Source organism: Telopea speciosissima, chromosome 2 (genome assembly GCF_018873765.1).
Source record: "Telopea speciosissima isolate NSW1024214 ecotype Mountain lineage chromosome 2, Tspe_v1, whole genome shotgun sequence".
Lineage (NCBI taxonomy): Eukaryota > Viridiplantae > Streptophyta > Magnoliopsida > Proteales > Proteaceae > Telopea > Telopea speciosissima.
The window spans coordinates 10,198,586-10,220,402 of record NC_057917.1 but is presented as its reverse complement, the minus strand read 5'-3'; the positions used below and the strand labels follow the sequence as shown (position 1 = coordinate 10,220,402).

The 21,817-nt window shown below is 37.2% G+C and overlaps 3 protein-coding genes across 3 annotated transcripts in view; all 3 read left to right on the top strand.

The window, feature by feature from the left end:
• The window catches only part of LOC122651417 (disease resistance protein RPV1-like), a 150,150-nt gene that overhangs the window by 7,921 nt on the left and 120,412 nt on the right, over nucleotides 1-21,817 (top strand). Inside the window, exons 2-4 of the mRNA XM_043844798.1 lie at nucleotides 1,129-2,215; nucleotides 19,897-20,187; nucleotides 20,306-20,788. Of these exons, the coding sequence (XP_043700733.1) occupies nucleotides 1,129-2,215; nucleotides 19,897-20,187; nucleotides 20,306-20,788 (1,861 nt within the window). The remainder of the gene's footprint in view (nucleotides 1-1,128; nucleotides 2,216-19,896; nucleotides 20,188-20,305; nucleotides 20,789-21,817) is intronic.
• On the top strand, nucleotides 2,891-21,336 carry LOC122651418 (probable disease resistance protein RPP1). Its single transcript, XM_043844799.1, has 6 exons — nucleotides 2,891-3,116; nucleotides 3,217-3,699; nucleotides 3,832-4,087; nucleotides 4,360-4,560; nucleotides 10,402-10,407; nucleotides 21,242-21,336. Coding segments are annotated over exons 1-4 (945 nt in total). The 5' UTR covers nucleotides 2,891-2,912; the 3' UTR covers nucleotides 4,362-4,560; nucleotides 10,402-10,407; nucleotides 21,242-21,336.
• On the top strand, nucleotides 18,605-19,309 carry LOC122651421 (disease resistance protein L6-like). The gene has a single exon (XM_043844802.1). It carries the CDS (start codon nucleotides 18,828-18,830, stop codon nucleotides 19,290-19,292), a length of 465 nt encoding a protein of 154 aa, XP_043700737.1. The 5' UTR covers nucleotides 18,605-18,827; the 3' UTR covers nucleotides 19,293-19,309.

Genomic DNA, 21,817 nt, shown 5'->3' with positions numbered 1-21,817 from the left:
GGCAGCATGCTGAAATAGAACCTTCAAACTTGAAGAACAGTAGTGGTGGATGCAATAAATTAACTAAACGATCCAAACGGGCTTCCCATCGCAAGGTGTCAATCGGATCAAACACCAATTCCTTCAGCCTTGATCAAACACAAGACAAAAATCTTAAATGGAGGCATAGTAGCACCTTCCAGACGCCATTCCCAGACCTAGCAACAAACAGCGGGCCGGACCTGAATTCAAACTGGACCAAACTCTTCTTTGTTTGAGCTGCTCCTACATACACAGACCGGAAGATCTCAGTTTTCCGAGATCAGACAAGTACATAGATAGCTTCATGGGTCCGGGAAGGGAGTTTCAACTCTCAATCGATAGCACCATTACCCCATGTGCATGTTGATCCAGGATCGGCAGTTAATGTCATGCCGTTGAAAGCACTCGCCTTCTTCGAAATCCCTGCTAACCAAATGAGCTGCACCAACATCACTATCTCATAGGTATGATGGTAATACCTGAAAACCAATTGGAAAGATCTGACAGAAGTGCTAGCTAGGGAGCCTAAAGTCTCAAGTTACCTGCTATGCCATTGAAACCAACACATCCTACAGTCTACTATTAAGTCAACCCTGGATCCATTAAAATTTGGTGGTCCCCTCTACACTTCACCAATGTTTTAAATATTTTGGGGAAGATGGGAAATTGAATAAGGTCTTCGTAGAAAAGAGTCCATTTAGAGCCTTTGAATCGCACTGCACTTATGCTAAGATGTACAAGCATGAGGCAAAAGCCGAAGAGGAGACAAATACCGAACTTTTATCTGATGGGCAATTTAATATTTTTTCAGGTGCATAAAATGTGAGATCTTGTTTGTTCTTTGTCTTCACCCTCCCTTTCTTACCGATATGGCGATATGATATATTTTTTAATTTACAGCACCAAGCCAAACTTTTTGGCGCCCAACTGATCTATTTGCAAAATTTCCATGCAGAATAAATTAAGAAAATAAAAATTGTAATAAAAGTTCTCTCATCAAATAATTATATATTGTTTCATCCAAGTAAAATCTTATGGTTCCCTTCTCTTTTTTTTTTAGTTGTCTTATCTCCAACTACTTATTTCTTGTTGATTTGAATTGGACAGGAATGAAGAAGCATCAGTAAAATTAGTTGTTGCAACAATTTCCAATGAATTGGAAAAAGATTCCCTGATTGTTTCTGATGACCTACTTGGAATCCAATCTCATTTAGAAAAAGTGAGAAACTTATTGAACATTAAACCAGATGATGTAAAGATTGTGGGAGTGTGGGGGCTAGGTGGGATTGGCAAGACAACTATAGCCAAGATCGTTTACAATGAAATTTCAAATCACTTTGAAGGATGTAGTTTTCTTAAAAATGTTCGAGATACTTCACTTATCGATTTGCAAAATCAACTTCTTTCTGAAATATTGGAAGGAGTAAGATTCAACATCACTAATAAAGACAGGGGAATTGAAATGATCAAAGAAAGACTTTGCATGAGGAAAGTTCTTATTGTTCTTGATGATGTGGTTGAAAAATCTCAATTAAATGCATTAGTCGGGAAGCGTGATTGGTTTGGTTTGGGAAGTAGAATTATAATCACAACAAGAAATGAGCATATCTTAGTTCATCATGAAGTGGATGGGATATATGAGCCCTGTGAAATGGATCCAAATCAATCTCTTCAACTATTTTCCAGGTGTGCCTTCAAAAGGGACCAAACACCGGAGGAGTATCTAGATCTCTCAAAAGACATAGTTAAGGAAACTGGAGGACTTCCCTTGGCTCTTGAGGTTATAGGTTCATCTTTATTTGGCATGGAAAAATCAGAATGGCAAGTTACACTGGAGATGTTGCAAAATCATTTTCTTCATGCTGAAGTTTTGGAAAAGTTGAAAATAAGTTTTGATGAGTTAACGTATTTGGAGAAACAAATATTTCTTGATATCGCATGCTTTTTCAATGGAATGGATAAACATATTGCATGTTTGATATGGCAACAGCGCGGGTTTTACCCTGAAGAAGGAATTAAGGTTCTCTGCCAAAAGTCTTTGCTGAAGATTGGTGAAAATAATGAACTAAAGATGCATGATCTGCTTGGAGATCTTGGAAAGGAAATCATTCGTGAAGAAAACCTTAAGGTGCCCGGAAGGCGTAGTAGGTTGTGGTCTCATGAGGAAGCCTTGGATGTATTGGAGAAAGATATGGTAGGTTCTCAATAAATGGTCAATACACTTTATTTTATGCTTCCAATTATTATTAATGTTTTTAAGCACAAGCTAACCATATATTTTTACTGAAAGTACTTGCCATTAAGAGTTAAAGTTTGATAGTCATACCTAGAACACATATGTTCTTTCTTTAAGGTTTCATAAATTTGATCTGAGTATTGTCTTCTTTGTTTTTTTAAACCGAAATATCATGGAGGTTGGTGAACTTGTTGCCAGACAGTAGTGGTAGACATGGTGGGGTCCATATTATAGAGTATGCTGCACTCATTTCAATGGTGAAGTTTCAGCCCTCCATGAGAATATAAATAAAACATTGTTCAAAGTAACAATTACAAAAATGCCACTGAAGTCAGTGGCATTTTTGCAGTTTTTTCTGCCTTTGGATGCACTATTGGTCCATATAACATGCTCACTTTGGGTTAAAATTTCACAAATAAGATTGGTTGGGGTCCTTTACAATGTTGGCTCACCAAGCCCAATGTTTGACAACCATACAGCACAAGATTTGACCAAACACAGTGAACATGAGAAATTTTTCGTACTTGTTAAAGTTTATTGTGTACTTATTTAAAATTCTTTGCTTTAGGGAACGGAAGAAGTTGAAGGGCTTTGTATTGACTTTGGAGGTAGTTCAAGTAACCATCGCTATTTGAAGAGTGAAGGATTTGCTAAAATGGCTGAGCTTAAGTTACTCCAAATTGATTATGCACACTTTGCTCCAGATTTCATGCCTTCTTTTTCAGCACTGATTTGGCTTAGTTGGAAAGGATGCCCTCTGGAATTTACGCAAACCAAATTTCATCCAATGAACCTGGTTGTTCATGATCTGTCATATAGTCTTCTTACAAATTACTGGATGGGTTGGAAGCACATTAAGGTCTCGAAGAAATTTCTTCTTTGTTTGGTGTAATTAATCATAAACTTCTTATTTGAAAAAAAAAAAACTCTGATAAGTTATTGCTCTTTTTTGCATGCAGGTGGCAAAGAATCTAAAAGTTTTGAATCTGACAGGGTGTCAACACCTAGTAAAGACACCTAAACTAGAAAATTGTCGCTTGGAAGTCTTGATTCTTGAAAACTGTGAAAATTTGGCTGAAACTGACGAATCTATCTGTGACCTTGAGAGCCTAGTCATATTGAATATGAGGGGATGCACGGAACTAAGGAATCTCCCGTATGGCATCGGGGGGTTGAGTTCTATCAAAGACTTCAACTTACATCTATGCAAAGGACTTGAAAAGTTACCTGATTCCATAGGTCTCTTGCAAAACCTGGAGACTTTTGATTCCAGTTTCTGTGGTATCAAGGATGAGGGAATTCCAGATGCCATAGGGTGGCTATCCTCTTTGAAAATCTTGAGACTAGGTGGAAACAATTTCCAAAGCCTACCCGTGACAGTTTCTAGCCTTCCTGTGCTCCAAACACTTGATTTACGGTTCTGCAACGAACTAGAATCACTCCCAGAACTTCCTTCTAGTTTGAAATATTTTAATGCTCTGAGATGCAGATCTTTGAAATTGCTCCCAAGGCTTTCAAACCTGACAAATTTAGAGGTACTATGCCTTGATGACTGCGAGAATCTGGTGGAGATACCAGCATTGATAGGGTTGAGAAATTTAAAGAGATTAAATCTTGATAATTGTCAGAGCTTAGCAGAGATTGAAGGCATCGAAAGGTTGGACTCCCTAGAGCTGTTGATGATGAAGAACTGTAGATCATTAAGAAAAATTGGGAAAATATCCGGCTTGAGAAAACTGAAAGAATTAATAGTCACAGATTACTCAATGTTATACGAGATTAAGTGCCTTGAGGAACTGGACTCTCTGGAGCTGTTGACAATAAAGGGGTGCACACAATTAAGAAAAATACCAAAATTGTCTGACTTGAAAAAACTTCGGGTATTAGAAATGGAGAGCTGCGAGAACTTACTCAAGATTGAGGGACTTATGGGATTGGATTCCCTGGAGCAGTTAACAATAAAGGACTGCAGATCATTATGGAAAATACCAAAATTGTCTGATATGAAAAAACTTCGGGTATTAGAAATAGAGAGCTGCAAGAACTTACTCGCGATTGTTGGACTTGTGGGATTGGATTCCTTGGAGCTGTTGACAATAAAGGACTGTGGATCATTATGGAAAATGGGGAAAATATCTAACTTAAAAAAACTGAAGGAATTAAGACCCAAGGATTATTCAATGTTATCTGAGATTGAGGGCCTTGAGGGACTGGACTCCCTGGAGCTGTTGATGATGGAAAACTGTAAATCATTAAGGAAAATTGGGAAACTATCCAGCTTAAGAAAACTGCAGGAATTAAGTGTCATGGACAACCCAATGTTATCAACAATTGAGGGCTTTGAGGAACTAGACTCCCTGGAGCGATTGACAATACGGTATAACATGGAATTACATAAAATGCCGAAATTGTCTTTCTTAAAATACTTAAGGGTAGTAGTAATGGAGTGCTGTCCAAATATAGTCGAGATTGAGGGCCTTGTGGGATTGGATTTCCTGGAGCTGTTGAGAATAAAGAGCTGTGCATCATTAATACAAATATCGGAACTGTCTGACTTGAAAAGGCTAAGGGAATTAGAAATCCTGAGTTGTAATAATTTATGTTGGATTGTAGGCCTCGAGAATTTGACTCCTTTGGAACTACTGAACCTGCGTAATTGTCCGTTAATGGAAAAATTACCAGATCTCTCTAACTTGAGAAACTTGAAGCGTTTAGAAGTTAGCGGGTGCGAGAAACTAAAGGAGATTCAAGGCCTCGATAGATTGGACTCCTTGGAGACCTTGGATTTTATGGGGTGCCGGTCTATGAAAAGATTACCAGATCTCTCCAACTTGAGAAACTTGAAGTATTTCAACGCTAGCTGGTGCGAGAAACTAACGGAGATTCAAGGCCTAGATAGATTGGAATCCTTGGAGTCCTTGGATCTTTCGGGGTGCTTGTCTATGAAAAGATTACCAGATCTCGCCAACTTGAGAAACTTGAAGTTTTTAGAAGCTAGCAGGTGCGAGGAACTAATGGAGATTCAAGGTCTCGATAGATTGGACTCCTTGGAGACCTTGGATCTTGCGGGGTGCTTGTCCATGGAAAGATTACCAGATCTCTCCAACTTGAGAAACTTGAAGCATTTAGATGCTCACGAGTGCAAAAAACTAACAGAGATTCAAGGCCTGGATAGATTGGAATCCTTGGAATCCTTGGATCTTTGCGGGTGCTCATCTATGGAAAGATTACCAGATCTCTCCAACTTGAGAAATTTGAATTATATTTACTTGGAAAGCTAACGAAGTTTGAAGGCCTCAACAGATCCTTAAAGAGTTCATGAATAATTTTGGGGTGCAGTCTGTCAAACAATTAATTTGGTAATTTTGACTTGGCATTCTGGATCACCCATTCACCTGGGTTGACAGGATCAGGGCATGACCTGAGTGAACAATTTTGAGTTGAAGTGTGGGCAGGAAGCAGTCATGTGGGAATCATCGTCTCCAAGAGGATTTGAAGTGTCTGCCACCTTCGATTGAGGTGGGGAAGAATGAGTCTCAGCTCTAGAGAGGAGGGCTCTTGTTCTTCTCTGTGAACCAGAGAAGGTGCAGCTCTTGAAGATGGAACAAATGACCAGGGGAAGAAGGGAGCGAAAGTGATCTGGAAACAGGGACTTCTGCTTCAGATGTAGAGCCAAACCCAGGGGGAAAGGAGAATGAGGGGAGCTTGAATTTGAGGTTCTCGCTTCAGTTTTTGGTCTCTCGGATCGTGAGGTTTGAACAGGTCTCTGGTTTTTGTTTCCTATTGACATCTCCGCCGTTAGATATAGTGCAAGGAAATCCTCACCATTGAACTAAATAAAGATTCATATCTCAGGATGAGGATGAGCTTTATTAGGCCTTCCAGGTACTTCTCTCTCTCTCTCAACCTTTATTGTAATGATTCACATTTGTTTTTCTTTTAATTATTTCATTTACTTTGGAAGATAATATCAATTAATCCTAACAGCATGAAGGAGTATTGTGTTTTTAACGAAATCGGAGTCCACTCTACTTGAGGTTTTGATTTCGAGGACAGCAACGGGAAGAAACCCATTGGCACAGAGCTCACATTCGTTCAATTGGCTGCCCAAGTGACCTTCCTGAAATACAACAACCTCTGTTCATATCATTTGATCTGCAGGTAAAAAAATCAATCAGAGCATCTCTATACATATAAGGACTCCTTTCACAATCCGGAGTAGATCCTTTGTTTTTTTTTTTGTTTTTTTTGGTGTGTGTATGGGAGCTTCTAGTTGTAACCATGGCCCTGATTCTGTTTCATGGAAACTAAGATGGGGCTGAAAATTTGTTGACATATAGATCCCAAGGTCCCCTATTCACATGTCAAGTTTCCCCAGATTATGCAGAGATTTTGTCTGTTCTTGTGGTAGGATAAGAAAACTGTGCCAGTGAAGGATCAGAGGTGAAAAGAACAAGACCTTGGAGAAAGGGGAGAGAATATGTTAAAGATATTTGCGAGACAATCAGATTGGACACAGAGGCAAATGATCCAAGAGACGGACCAGCCTGTAGTATGTTTTCCATTCTCCCAATTTTTGGCTTAGTTTTTTTTAAAAAAATAAATAAAGAAAGAAATAAAATTGATGCTTGCTTTTCAAACATCAGTGGTGTCCTTTGTGTTCCTATCTGGTTTTATTTCTTGACGGCAGTTTATTGAGCCCTATTGATCAGATCATTGATAAAATGTAAATGTTTGGGATCTTCTTTTGTCATTTTAGTACTCCAAGCTAACTTGCTATCTTTAGAGATGCACATTTCCTTCTTTGCTTGATGAGAATGGTGTTTCCTTAAGAGGTAGAGGAAAGAATCTATGGAGCTTAATGCAGAAGGCCATCATGTGGCTTCTTTTGGGGGAAAAAAATATCAGAGTTCTTAAGGCTTTGCAGAATAAGCATATCATATACACAGGTGGAAAACTTTCTATGTATAATGTGATATACTATAGTTCCAAGGGTCTTAAAGAATGACGAGTAGTACAGTTCCTAGGGTCTAAAAGAATGACAGGTAGACCGAAAGTGACTTGGGAAGAAGTACGAAAAGATATGGATGATTTTGGGTTAACAGAAAATATAACGGTTGAATTGGCAATAGATGATTATGGTATTTGGCCTATTTAGATGAGATGAGGCTGGGTTGAGTTTAGGGTGATTTTGAATATGCTCAAATAGCTCCTCGTGTAATTGGGCATCTTTCTTCAATTGTTCTTCGTCTTCTGAATAATTCGTTGGTTTATTGAATGACAAATATATCCTTTACCAAGTCACTGGGTATAGAAGTGTGATACATGCTTTCTTCATTGTGGATGATACACCATGAGAATCTTGTTCGAACAAGCACCACATAAAAGGACTCTACTCTTGGAGGAGGATAAGCCACTTGTGTCTTCAACAGAATAGAAGTTCCATATCTCTTGAGAATTGAGATTAATGATAAATAGAAGGAATGACCTATATACATGCCCCTTATGTAGGTCAGTGACCAACTTAACCACCATGCAAGATTTTAATCGTGGGTTTAGAAAATTGGGTAAGCGAAGTACATGGTGATTCAAAGGGATTGAAGGTCTCTAGTATTAAACTGGTCAGGAAAAGGGTTGGCCTTACAAACTCATGAGTCTGTTTCTTGGTGTATAGGTTGTTTTCTTGAGTCGGGTGTTAGTAGTGTGTCTATTAAAGGGTTGGAATGACTTCAGAAATTTTTAAAAGGAAGCTACTGGGTAGTGGAAAGTTTAGGAGGGTAAACATGGTCATGGTTGGTGCCCAAGTGGCTTCATGGAAGATCTATGGATTTTGACTATGATTATACATAGTTTTCTTCATATTGCAGTATGATGTCTTCATAGTTTTATTTCTTGAAGGCATATTACTGAGCCCTGTTGATTAGATCATTGATAAAATTTACGTGATTGAATCTTCTTTACTCTGTTTATAGAGATGCACAGTTACTACTTTGCTTGATGAGAACGGTGTTTCCTTACGAGATTGAGGAAAGAAGCTATGGAGCTCCATGTAGAAGGCCATCATGTGGAATATCTGGAGGAAAAAAAAAAAATTTCAGAGTTGTTAAGGTTTGCAGAATGAGCATATCCTATACACAGTGGTGGAAAACTTTCTTTGCATAATATGCTATACTACAGTTCCGATGTCTAAGAGAATGATGGGTGGACCGAAAATGTCTTGGGAAGAAGTGGTGTGTAAAGATTTGGATTGAGATTAATGAAAAATAGGAGATTAGACCTGTATGCCCCATATGTAGAGCAGTGACCAGCTTAGCCACCATGCAAGATTGTGATAGTAGGTTTAGAAAACAATCTATAGGGCAAGATCTCTTAGGACTTTTTGAGAAAATTTGGTTATGAGAAGTAAATGGTGATTCAGGGGAATTGGAGGTCTCTAGTATTAAAACTGATAAGGGAAAGGGTTGGCCTTACAGACTCATGAGTCCGTTTATTTGTGTATAGGTTTGATTTCTTGAGTAGGGTTTTTGTAGTGTCTAGTAAAGGGTTGGAATGACTTCAGAAACTTTTAAAAGGATGCTACTGGGTAGTGGGAAGTATAGGAGGTAAACATGGTGATGGTTTGTGCCTAAGTGACTCAATGGAATATTTTTGGGTTTCGATTATGATTATATAAATTTCTCTTGATATTGCTGGATGATATATATCTTAGGAATAGCTAATCCTGAGCCATTTTTCACACTGTTGACTAATCGTCATCTCATGGTATGGGGTATGTCTTTGCTCCAAACTTATCAGAATGACCTGCTTTGATAAGCTTATCTAGGCAGCCCAAATAGTTGTTATATGGGAGATCTGATGAGGCCCAACTTTTGTGGACGCTAGACCCCAAGGTCCCATGCTTACATGTAATATTTCATCCCAAACAGAGTTTGCCAAGTGGCAAAATAGAGGTTTGAAAATCAGGATCATAAGAGAATGCATAATAGTGGTAGAAGTATCATACATACATGCCAATGCAAGGAGCATATTTGATTAAATTAGACTCTAAAGTTCGAAGTGGCTAATCCAAGGTAAGGATTAGCTATATTTAATAATCAGAATAGCCACATTATTATTCCACATGGCACAATGAGATAGGCTGCCATGATTAACTTATCAAGGCCGAATGGTTCTAATCATACTGTTTCCTTGGATCATCTAAAATGCTTTTGCATGGCATGATGAGATTTTCAATGACTCCAAAAAACTTGATTTGGGGTTTCTTAACTTCAAGATAATCCCAATTTTGCTTCCTTTACAACTATTTTGACCAGTAAAGGCTAAAGAATTTGGATCCTAGATGCCTATGTCTTATTTGGAACCACCTCTTTAATTATATTAATATATTTTTTTGGTTAGTGACAATAGCAGAATATCTGTTGAGAGTGAAATGCATATTAATCAAGGGTTTTTTTTTTTATTTGCTTAGACTATGATTCACAAATGTTCTTGTCTTTGCAGCAATTTGTGAAAGATCTTCTCAAAGACCTTTGTGTCTACAACAAGAAGGGAACAAATGAAGGAGAACCTACTAGTTAAAACTGTACCGGAATATAAGAGATCAGGAGAGGAAGAAAATCCCAAGTGAATTGGCTTAAGTTAATGCTTTAGACTGAGAAAAACACCATGAGAATCACCACTCTGTTTTGTTTCTTCAAGGATTCAATCTCCATTGATATTTGCTTAAAGTGAAATTCAAAAGTAGAAAGATGATCTTCAATTATGGGTTTCTAGGCTTTCTTTCTTATGTTCACTTAACGGTTTCATTTGTAGCAAAACTGGCATTGACTCTCCTGAAACAATACAATCTTGTAACCCTTGTAAATTGGAAGAAAAGTCGAGTACAGGAGACTTGTGGGCATGATTCACTTCTAAGAAGATTAAAGTTACCTAAGGATTGAAAAAGTTTTTGAAGAGCAAAAGCACATCCAAGGTGAGCCAATGTGGTTTAAATGAACCGTCAAATTTGATGATGCTCATGCCAGGAATTTCCAGCTTTTGAGCCAACCAAACAATCAAAATGTGTTAAAAAAAAACCTCGTTTTGAGCGTCACTCTATCCACCTTCCTCATGGCCTGAAAGTTATTTCATCACACCCAAGGGAGCACTGGGTTTAGGATTGTTAAATATTCTTGTTCCTTAAACTAACCATGAAACGTTTTAGAGTTTTCACATTTTGAGCTAAGCCTGTCATCTTTTGGAACTCAAAATTGTCTCAACTTTGGTAACTGACATCAAGAAAGGGAAAATCTTAATGTAACAGCTTAACATAGAGATCAGAAACAAAGTAAGGCTTACAATTCAGTCTAGTACCCTGACAGAAGACTAATAATTGATAGGATACTAAAAGAAAACTCTTGCAATTAATTACTTCAAATGAACTCTCACATATCTTATTTTGGGAAAATTTTCTTTCTGCATTACCCTGGATTTCTAGACAAACTACAACTAAAACAGCACCAGGATCTGAAATTCTGAATGATCGTATACATTCCTGCCCCTAAGGATTCCCAAAATTTTTTTTTCCTTCACATGGAATGCCACTAATGTTAAGGTCCAGAAGGAAAAAAGACACAATGCCTAAAGTTAATGCAATACTTAATGTACCCCTTGATCTGAACAAGAACACAAGATGGATGGTATATTCAGGATCAAAACCAATTCTCATACATTGAGAGGATGATTGAATTGACTTTGAAATTTCATAAGTGACCCATCCAAACCATTAAAACTAAAATAGCAAAAAAAAAAAAAAAACTTTATTTAATTCGATGTTTTTATAAGGGCTCAGAATTTGAACAAATGGTAAAAAATATGGTCAAACATTTCCAGAACAACAAAGAAGCAAACACACACGGTATAGGTTTTAAATATTAAAATTTGAAAGAAAAAAATATAGGGAAAATGAAAATATATTAATATTTGATATGTGGGCCATCATAAACCTTTATAATTAATTTATTGTGAATCAAGGTTTTAATTTAAAAAAATACTATATTTTGAATGTAAACGTAAGACATGTTTAATGTTATTTTTGTTTTTTCTTATGTTTTTTTGTTGCTTCATTGAGATGAATTCGGAAAGTAACAAAAAAAAAATACAATTTAAAACGTGTTTTAACTAAAAATAAATAAATACAATTTATCAGACGTGTGAAATTGGACTATGACATATGCCTCATGAAAATGTCTATTTGTCCAAATGCCCCTTTACAACTTTTCTAATTGCACATTCCCCTCTACTTTCAAAACAGCGTAGCACTTTGGCTCCTACCGTTAACGTTAGATGTTAGTTTCAGGGTATCTAATGACCAAAATGCCCTTCTAATAAAAACCCACTAAAATTTAAAAATAAAATGACCAAAATGCCTTTCTGATAAAAACCCACCAAATTTTAAAAATAAAACGACTAAAAGGCCCTCATCTTCTGCAAATGGTTTAGGGGTTGAAACTGAAAATCAAAAACCCTAAACCATTGGGGAAGATGAACCATAAAATCAAACTTCCAAAACTGAAAATCAAACCTCCAAAATCGAAGCTGCAGTGAAGAAAGAGCTGTTGTTAGTCGTTACTTGTTAGGGTCACTGATTATTATTTGTTCTGGTGACGAAAATGATGGATGTCACACCTTGCATACCTCTCTCTCTCTCTCTCTCTCTCTCTCTCTCTCTCTCTCTCTCTCTCCGTGTAACTTTGAACCTTCTCTATCTTTTAGTCTTTTTAGATTTACATCATACATAAATGCAATCCGTATGTATGACTGTAAAATAGGACCCCATACCAACGATTGGAACTTGGGAGTCTTGGGCACGGTTGGATTCTGATAAGTGTTCAATGGATCAAGTTCGGATTAGATCCCAACATTTCTTCCAATCCAATTGCGGTGAAAGCTCTCCAATATTACAACTGTTTTGTTTATTGCTATCAGAATTGGTAGTTCGTTGTTATTCTTCAGCGTTCTCCAATTGAAGAATATATATCGTACAAGATTGAAGTGAACTAGTCAATCTATGTCCTGCTTGAACACCGCATATATATGATATGAAGAAGTTGAGTTCGACAATGATACGCCTAGTTGTAACTTGTAATACCGCGTGCAATATATATGATGAGATGAGGCTGGGTTAGATGGCTAGGGATATCGAATGTGTCACATGTGGAGTTTGAGTTAGGTTAGAACTGAACATGTGATATGGATGTGCTCTTAGAGATAATGTTCATGTTGATCGATACGCCCTAACCCACAAATTTCTTCACTGCAACTTCAATTTTAGAGGTTTGATTTTAGGATTCATCTTTCCCAAATGGTTTAGGGTTTGATTTTCATTTTCAAACCCTAAACCATTTGGAGAAGATGAGGGCACTTTGGTCATTTTATTTTTAAATTTTGGTGGATTTTTATCATAAGAACATTTTGGTCATTAGATATCCTAAAACTAACATCTAACATTCCAAATTAACGACAGGGACCAAAGTGCTACAATGTTTTGAAAGTATGGGGAGTTTGCAATTAGAAAAGTTGTAAGAGGGTATTTGGACAAATGAGCACATTAGGGGGGCATTTGTCATAAACCCTATAGTTATTTTAATAGATATGTGATTTCATGTATTACAATGTACAAAACAATATATAAAAACTAATAGAAAATCTTTTAAAAGAATCATATTATCTTAATTTATAAAATTATAAAATAAAAAAAAAACTTGATTGAAAAAAAAAACAGATACAAAGATATATTTCAAACATTTTATTACCATAAGACTGCTAAACAAATTGAATAAGAATTGATCAGAGGATTCTCATGCTCGTAATTTCGTAAAGAATTCAAATTCTCCTAAATCAATATAAACGCGGATAAAATACAAATTTTCAAAAATCCGTTGATATCCTTAAGTGGGAGGATGTTTGCCCAACCCAAGAGACAACCAACGTGAAAAAGGACTTCTCACCTGAACCCAAGAGACAGCGAACTTGAAAAGCACCTTCTCAGCCAGAACATTCGGATTCCATGATTTTATTCGCAAGTAAGTCCCTGGGATACACCCGGGGCTGGGAGACGACATGCATATCATCGACATTGGTGAACTTGACAAGAAACAGATCATCACCTCCGCGTGCATCGCGATGTGTGCTAAGGTGTGTATCATGCCAGCGTTGGATGTGCTCTGGACAAAGAAAAAATTGGCAACGAAAATAATGACTTGAGTTTTGACGTCAAATCAATCCAACAAATTTTGATCGAAACATTTCATCCCCCCATTTGTCGAATCAAGCAGCTTTCAAGATTGTTGCTTAATCAGGCTCTGCAAACGAAGAGTTAAGATTTTGCTTAGAACCAAAGAAACTTTCGTCTTTCAGAGTCGCGATAAGACTACTTCTCAATGGCAACCGGATCTGTGTCCTTATCTGTTTGGAGTTATGAAGTATTCCTGAACTTCAGGGGTATAGATAGCCGTACCAGCACCTTTACCGGCAACCTCTACAATGCCCTAGATGCCGCTGGAATTCACACTTTCATGGACGACGTTCAACTCCGCATTGGGGAGGAGATCTGCCCAGAGCTACTCTCTGCGATCCAGAAGTCGAGAATCTCGATCCCCATCTTCTCCAAGAACTACGCGTCAAGCAAATGGTGTCTCAACGAGCTCGTCAAGATTGTTGAATGCGGGAAAACCATGAATCAACTTGTCCTGCCCATCTTCTACGATGTTGATCCCTCGGACGTCCGTTACCACACTGGGAGCTACGCGGAGGCCCTTCAGGAACACAACAAACGTTTCGATCAGAAAATCATTGACGAGTGGAAAATGGCTCTGACAGAGGTTGGGGGATTGAAGGGATGGGTTTTGAATGACATCGATGGAGGGTAAATCCAACACTCCCTATGCTATTTTTTTTTCTTCTTAATATTCCCGATTTTCCTTACAAATTTATGTTACCTGACAAACAAACAAGTAGGGATAGTAAAAGCATTCAGAGAAAGGAAAATAAAATAAGAATATTGGATTAACCAACCTTTTATGTTTTTGGAACATTTTTCCCTGAGGCATATTTTAGGATTGTGAAAATGGATTGTTAGCAGTAGATTGGAAGGGATGTATATTATTTATTTATTTTTCATCTTTGTCAGTCTAGAAATCCAAGTTTGCATAGCCGTAGCTGACAAACTGTCTATTTAACACAATGAATTAATCCTTGGTCCGTCTCAAGTAGTTTTATCTTTAGATGGAGCTTGGTCATCCGTTCGCCGTGTTGGTGAGCATGGAGTTGTTTTACAAAATAGCACAGGTCATTTTATTCCTGGCCAAAGCTCTTTTAGCGCCAGGTTTTCTTCTTCTGCTATGGAGGCCGAAGCCCTTAGAGATGGTGTTCTTCTTGCTAGTCGCATGGAGCTGCAGCAAATCATTTTTCACTCAGATTGCCAAGCTATTATATCTTCCTTATTGAGAGCGTCTTCTATAGTAGATTGGACTACATATGTCATTTTAGATGACGTTAGGGCTTTATTGCCCCAATTCTCTTCTGTTCTTTTCAAATTTGTTCCTTGCAAATTAAAGTGTTGAGGCTCACCAACTTGCTGTTAGGCTTCAAACCTATTGCTTTCCAATGTATGGTGGCTAATCCCCCTCCCCCCTTCCTCTTGTACTTTCTACTCTCCACTGGGACTTTTTCCAACAGGTGTTTTCTCATAGTAAATCATGGTAGTGTTCTACTGAAAAAAGAAATTACACATGCACTCCTGTACTTTGCCTTAAATGCAAATTGACCCAAGGTTTCAAAAAATGAAAGAGTATACCCCCTGTGCTTTCAAAACCATGTTAAACTAACAGTCCGTTAGCAAGTAAACGTTAAGTGATGACGTGGCTTTAAATCGGACACGAAATGGCTATTTTACCCTTAGATACCCACTCCTTAGGTTAGTGGGTATCTAAGGGTAAATTAGTCATTTCGTGTCCGGTTTAAAACCACGTCATCACTTAACGTTTACTTGCTAACGGACTGTTAGTTTAGCATGGTTTTGAAAGTACAAGGGGTATACTCTTTCATTTTCTGAAACCTTGGGTCAATTTGCATTTAAAGCAAAATAAAGGGAGTGTACCCATAATTTTCCCAAAAAAATGTAGCAACAACTAAATTTCAAATTTCCAGTTTCACATGACTTCACAGCTCCATCAAATAACATAAATACTTTAAATCCAAACACAAAATTGAAATGTATCACTCACTCACCTTAGTAATCCAATTTTAGGTTCATAGAACTTCAATTTCCATATTCAATTTCTGAAGTAGCCCAATAATCTTTCAATTGAAAATCCAGCATCAATTCCCTCTTCTTTTCTCTATGATTTCAGCCACTATTTGCACACTGCCACTCAATTCCACATTCAATTGATAGTTCCCGTCTTTGTTCTCGTCTTCCAACTTCTTCTTCTTTTCTCCAAGTCTCAAAAACTCCAGCAGGAATCCAACGTTTTGCCCTTCTTAGCAATTCTAGGAGTGTGGGGGGTTTTATGGTCAATTTGAATGTGCATAAATGCCCATATAACAATAATTAATATAGGTCGTGCATGTGCTCGGCCGTGCATAAAAACTTCTGCCTTTATTTAATTCATTCTTTTATCCCTTAACTAACAACTAACCGTGATTTGCTCTAGGAATAGTGGGATCATCTCTTGGATTCACAAATACTGAAAAATCTGGATCACACCATGATTGCCCATGGGAACCTTATTGTAGCCCAATTAGGGTTTCGTATAAATTTTTTGTCAAACCCTCTCTTTTCTTATCCCATAAAAATTATGGGATCAACAAGAATAGAAAAAAACATCTCTTTTCCATCCCACGGAAAAAGGGATCCATCCTACACCCGAATGCGCAACGGAAAATAGATTGATTCGGATTTCTTTCACATCCCATGCTTATCAAATAATTAATAACCCTTAATGCATAAAATAAACATCAAGATCTGCTAACATGTAGAGCCTCAAGTTTTGCTCCTCCTCCAAATAGTGGTTCTTCCCTTAATTAGTTTTTCAAGAAAGTCCCAACTTGAATCTCCTTGATGCAGTAGAAGATCTTCAAGCCAAACCAAAATTTCTTCTCCACAAACAACTGGATCCAATCCAAAAACATAAGGCTTCCAAAACCCAAACAAGTAACAAGGGAGAAGAGAGAGAGAGAGAGAGAGAGAGAGAGAGAGAGAGAGAAACAGAGGGCGAATTTTTCAGAGTGGGGGGGGGGGGGGGCAGAAAATTCGTCTAGGCTTCAGTGTTTTGCGCCCCCTAGTGGTGTGTTTAAATAGAATACACTCCTAGTGAGAGTCTGACACGCTCTCTCTTATTTGACTTAAAACCCTGCTGGACTTCTAATTAGTGAAGAAGCAGAATCTAAAAGGAAAATAAAATAATTAAAATGTTATCCATAATGGACCTATAATTAAATATTGCATCAAGCCCATTTAAGATTAAACAAATTAATCATTAATTAGAAAATCCCAGAAATACTCATGCATAACAATTATGCACTAACCCTTCAGGCCTTTACTAACAACATCACCATCATGGAATCTAGGGCATGTACACAAGTACTGCCAAACCCCATTCCATGGTAGATGTTCGTATCGGAGCGTCTGTGTACATGATCGAAATCCGCAAAACATGATTAAACAATTTAATCAAAATAATAAATATAATATATTATTTTATGTGAAAATATGTTCTGCAAAATCATTTACAAAACGGTACATGATCCTGATTCTCATCCGACCAACCACAGACTAACTCCCCTTGATGTTCCTCAACTGAGCAGTGGAGACCATTTTGAGTGACTCTTTCACTCACATAATATTTATGCATTCCCAGAATACCAGCTTTAGCTCTCTTGAACCGCAATCATTGGTGAACCAAAGAATATGTTCTCGTCATGCAATGACAAAGCCCTCTCAGGTACAGGGTCTTGGTGACACATGTCTATCCCAAATCTACATCTGGTGGTAAATTAGTAATACATGAAGGAATCGATAAAATAAGATTCTTGGCCAATACACACTCATGGGTGTACTCGCAGTCGTACCCAGACATCAACATGTCTAGATATACCCAATGCGACAACCATATGATAAAAGTTGCCCAGCCCAAACCCTAGTCGTGACTACCAATTTAAAGTAAAACTTATGGACATACATTGCTCAAAAAGTTTATATTATGTGTGGTCATATTAAACAAAAGTATATGAAATGTTTAATAATAAACCGGGTCGAACCGAATTGAACCAGATTTGATGGACACATATATCCAACATTAGCATGGTCAAAGCCACATTAAAACCTAATTATTAGAACTCTTGACACCTCATTAAGAGTTGCTAGGTGGCTGGCCTTAAAATGCCACCACTTATAATCTCATACATGATGCTGCCACATAGCCTCCACTAATCCCATGTTATCTTAATAAATTAATCCCCAGTTACACTATATAAAACATGTATATGATGTACTATTCACATAGTGCATAAGATATAAAATGAAACCATATACTATACACTATATGTATACATGAATGTATTATATCAAACTATCACAACATCAATAATAATAAAATAATGTACATGACATTATAATTATAAAATATTACATCTCACATTAAAATAATATAAAATAATTAAAAAATATATAACATATTAAATAATTCAAATGCCTATGCATTCGACCGTGAGAATAATTACAATTATGCCATTGCATACTAAATGATAATATAATACAAACAAATTCATATGAAATAAGCTAAATAACATCAAACTACTCCTATGGTGATGTAAATAATAATAAAATATTCACAAGAGCAATAAAATACTTATAACCATCCAAAATAATATTACAATAATCATATGACAAATGTGGGGTGTTACATTTATGGTTCCTTTCTCTTTTTGTATAATTTCTCTTCTCGCCAACTACTTATTTCTTGTTGATTTGAATTGGATAGGAATGAAAAAGCATTAGTACGATTAGTTGTTGCAACAGTTTCCAGTGAATTGGAAAAAGATTCGCTAATTGTTTCTGATGACCTACTTGGAATCCAGTCTCATGTAGAAAAAGTGAGAAACTTATTAAACATTAAACCAGATGATGTAAAGATCGTGGGAGTGTGGGGGCTAGGTGGGATTGGCAAGACAACTATCGCCAGGGTTGTCTACAATGAAATTTCACATCACTTGGAAGGATGTAGTTTTGTTGAAAATGTTCGAGAGACTTCTCTTATCTCACTTATCCGTTTACAAGAGCAACTTCTCCATGATGTATTGAAAGGAGCAAAATTCAACTTCCCTAATGAAGGTAGAGGAATTAAAATGATCAAAGAAAGACTTCACGGTAAGAAAGTTCTTATTGTTCTTGATGATGTAATAATCTCAATTAGATGCATTAGTCGGGGAATGTGATTGGGTTGGTTTGGGAAGTAGGATTATAATCACAACGAGAGATGAGAGTATCTTTGTTCATCATGAAGTGGATGGGAAATATGAGCCCCCTGAAATGGATCCAAATCAATCTCTTCAACTATTTTCCAGGTGTGCCTTCAAAAAGGACCAACCACCAGAGGAGTATCTAGATCTCTCAAAAGACATAGTTAAGAAAACTGGAGGGCTTCCCTTGGCTCTTAAGGTTATAGGTTCATCTTTATTGGGCATGGAAAAATCAGTATGGCAAGAAACACTGGAGATGTTGCATAATCATTCCCATGATGATGAAGTTTTGGAAAAGTTGAAAATAAGTTATGATGGGTTAAAGGATTTTGAGAAAGAAATATTTCTTGATATCGCATGCTTTTTCAATGGAATGGATAAAAATATTGCATGTTTGATATGGACACAACGTAAGTTTTACCCTAACGAAGGAATTAAGGTTCTCTGCCAAAGGTTTTTGGTGAAGATTGGTGAAAATAATGAACTAAAGATGCATGATCTACTTAAAGATCTTGGAAAGGAAATCATTCGTTGAGAAAACCTCAAGGTTCCGGGAAGGCGTAGTAGGTTGTGGTCTCATGAGGAAGCCTTGCATATATTGGAGAAAGAAAAGATAGGTTCCCTACAAATGGTCAGTACACTTTATTTTATTCTTCCAATTATTGTTAATGTTTTTAAGCATAAGCAAACCATATATTTTCACTGAAAGCAGTTGCCATTAAGAGAGAAAGATTGATAGTCCTAATACCTATAACACATATGTTCATTCTTTAAAGTTTCATAAATTTGATATATGAATATTGTCTCTCTTTTTTTTTAAACCGAAATGTCATAAGAGGTTGGTGAACTTGTTGCCGCACAGTAGTGGTAGGCATGGTGGTGTCCACATTATAGAGTATCAAGCACTCATTATTCAATGGTGAAGTTTCAGCCCAGTATGAGCATATAAATAACATGCTCATTTTGGGTTAAAATTTCAGAATAAGATTGGTTGGGGTCCTTTACAATGTTGGGTCACCAAGCCCAATATTTGACAAGTGATCCATAGAGCACAAGATTTGACCCAACACCGTGAACATGAGAAATATTTCGTACTTGTCAAAGTTTTTTGTGTACTTATTTAAATTTCTTTGTTTTAGGGAACGGATAAAGTTGAAGGGCTCTGCATTGACTTTGGAGGTAGTTCTAGTAACCAATGCTATTTGAAGAGCGAAGGATTTACTAAAATGAGTGAACTTAAGTTACTCCAAGTTGATTATGCACACTTTGTTCCAGACTCTGTGCTTTCTTTTTCGGAACTGATATGGTTGAGATGGAAAGGATGCCCTCTGGAATTCACGCTAATGAATTTTCATCCAGTCAACCTGGTTGTCCTTGATCTGTCATATAGTTTTGTTACAAGTTACTGGAGGGGTTGGGAGCACATTAAGGTCTCTAAGAAATTTCTTTCTCTCTTTTTTTTTTTTTTTGTAATCAATCATAAACTTATTTTAAAAAAAAATTTGTCTGATAAGTTATGGTTTTTTGTTTTTGCTTTTTTGCATGCAGGTGGCAAAGAATCTAAAAGTTCTGAATCTGACAGGGTGTCAACACCTGTTAAAGACTCCAAAACTAGCAAATCGTCGCTTGGAGGTCTTGATTCTTGAAAACTGTGAAAATCTGGCTGAAATGGATGAATCTTTCAATTACCTTGAGAAGCTAGTCACATTGAATATGAGGGACTGCACAAAACTAAGGGATCTCCCATATGGCATCGGGGAGTTGAGGTCTATCAAAAATCTCAACTTACATCAATGCCAAGGACTTGACAAGATACCTGATTCCATATGTCTTTTGGAAAAACTGGAGACTTTTGATGCCAGCTTTTGTTGTATCAAGGATGGGGGAATTCCGGATACCATAGGGTATCTACCCTCTTTGAAAATCTTAAGACTAGGTAGAAACGATTTACAAAGCCTACCTGTGACAGTTTCTAACCTTTCCTTGCTCGAAACACTTGATTTACGGTTCTGCAACGAACTAGAATCGCTCCCAGAACTTCCTTCTACTTCGAAATATTTTAATGCTCTGAGATGCAGATCTTTGAAATCACTCCCAAGGCTTTCAAACCTGACAAATTTAGAGGTACTGTGCCTTGATGGTTGTGAGAATCTGGTGAAGATACCAGCATTGGTAGGGTTGAGAAGTTTAGAGAGATTAAATCTTGATAATTGTTGGAGCTTAGCAAAGATTGAAGGTCTCGAAAGGTTGGACTCCCTTGCTCTGTTGACGATGATGAACTGCATATCATTAAGAAAAATTGGGAAAATATCGGGCTTGAGAAAACTGAAGGAATTAAGACTCGAACATTTCTCAATGTTATCTGAAATCATGTGCCTTGAGGGACTGGACTCTCTGGAGCTGTTGACAATAAAGTGGTGCACACTCTTAAGCAAAATACCAAAATTGTCTGTCTTGAAAAAACTTTTGGTATTAGAAATAGAGAGCTGTGAGAGTTTACTCGAAATTGAGGGACTTGTGGGATTGGATTCCTTGGAGCTGTTGACAATAAAGGACTGTGGATCATTAAGGAAAATCGGGAAAATATCCAACTTGAAAAGACTCAAGGAATTTAGTCCCAAGAATTAGACTCGAACATTTCTCTTTGTTATCTGAGATTGAGGACCTTGAGGGACTGAACTCCTTGGAAACCTTGGTTTTTGCGTGCCAGTCTATGGAAAGATTACCATATCTCTCCAACTTGACAAACTTGAAGCGTTTAGAAGCTAGATGGTGCGTGAAACTAACGGAGATTCAAGGCCTCAATAGATTGGACACCTTGGAGACCTTGAATTTTATGGGGTGTCCGTCTATGGAAAGATTACTGGATCTCTCCAACTTGAGAAACTTGAAGCGTTTAAATGCTTTCATCTGTGAAAAACTAATGGAGATTCAAGGCCTCGATAAATTGGAATCCTTGGAGTCCTTGGAGCTTCAGGTGTGCTCGTCTTTGGAAAGATTACAAGATCTCTCCAACTTGAGAAACTTGAAGAATTTAGATGTTCTCATGTGCAAGAAACT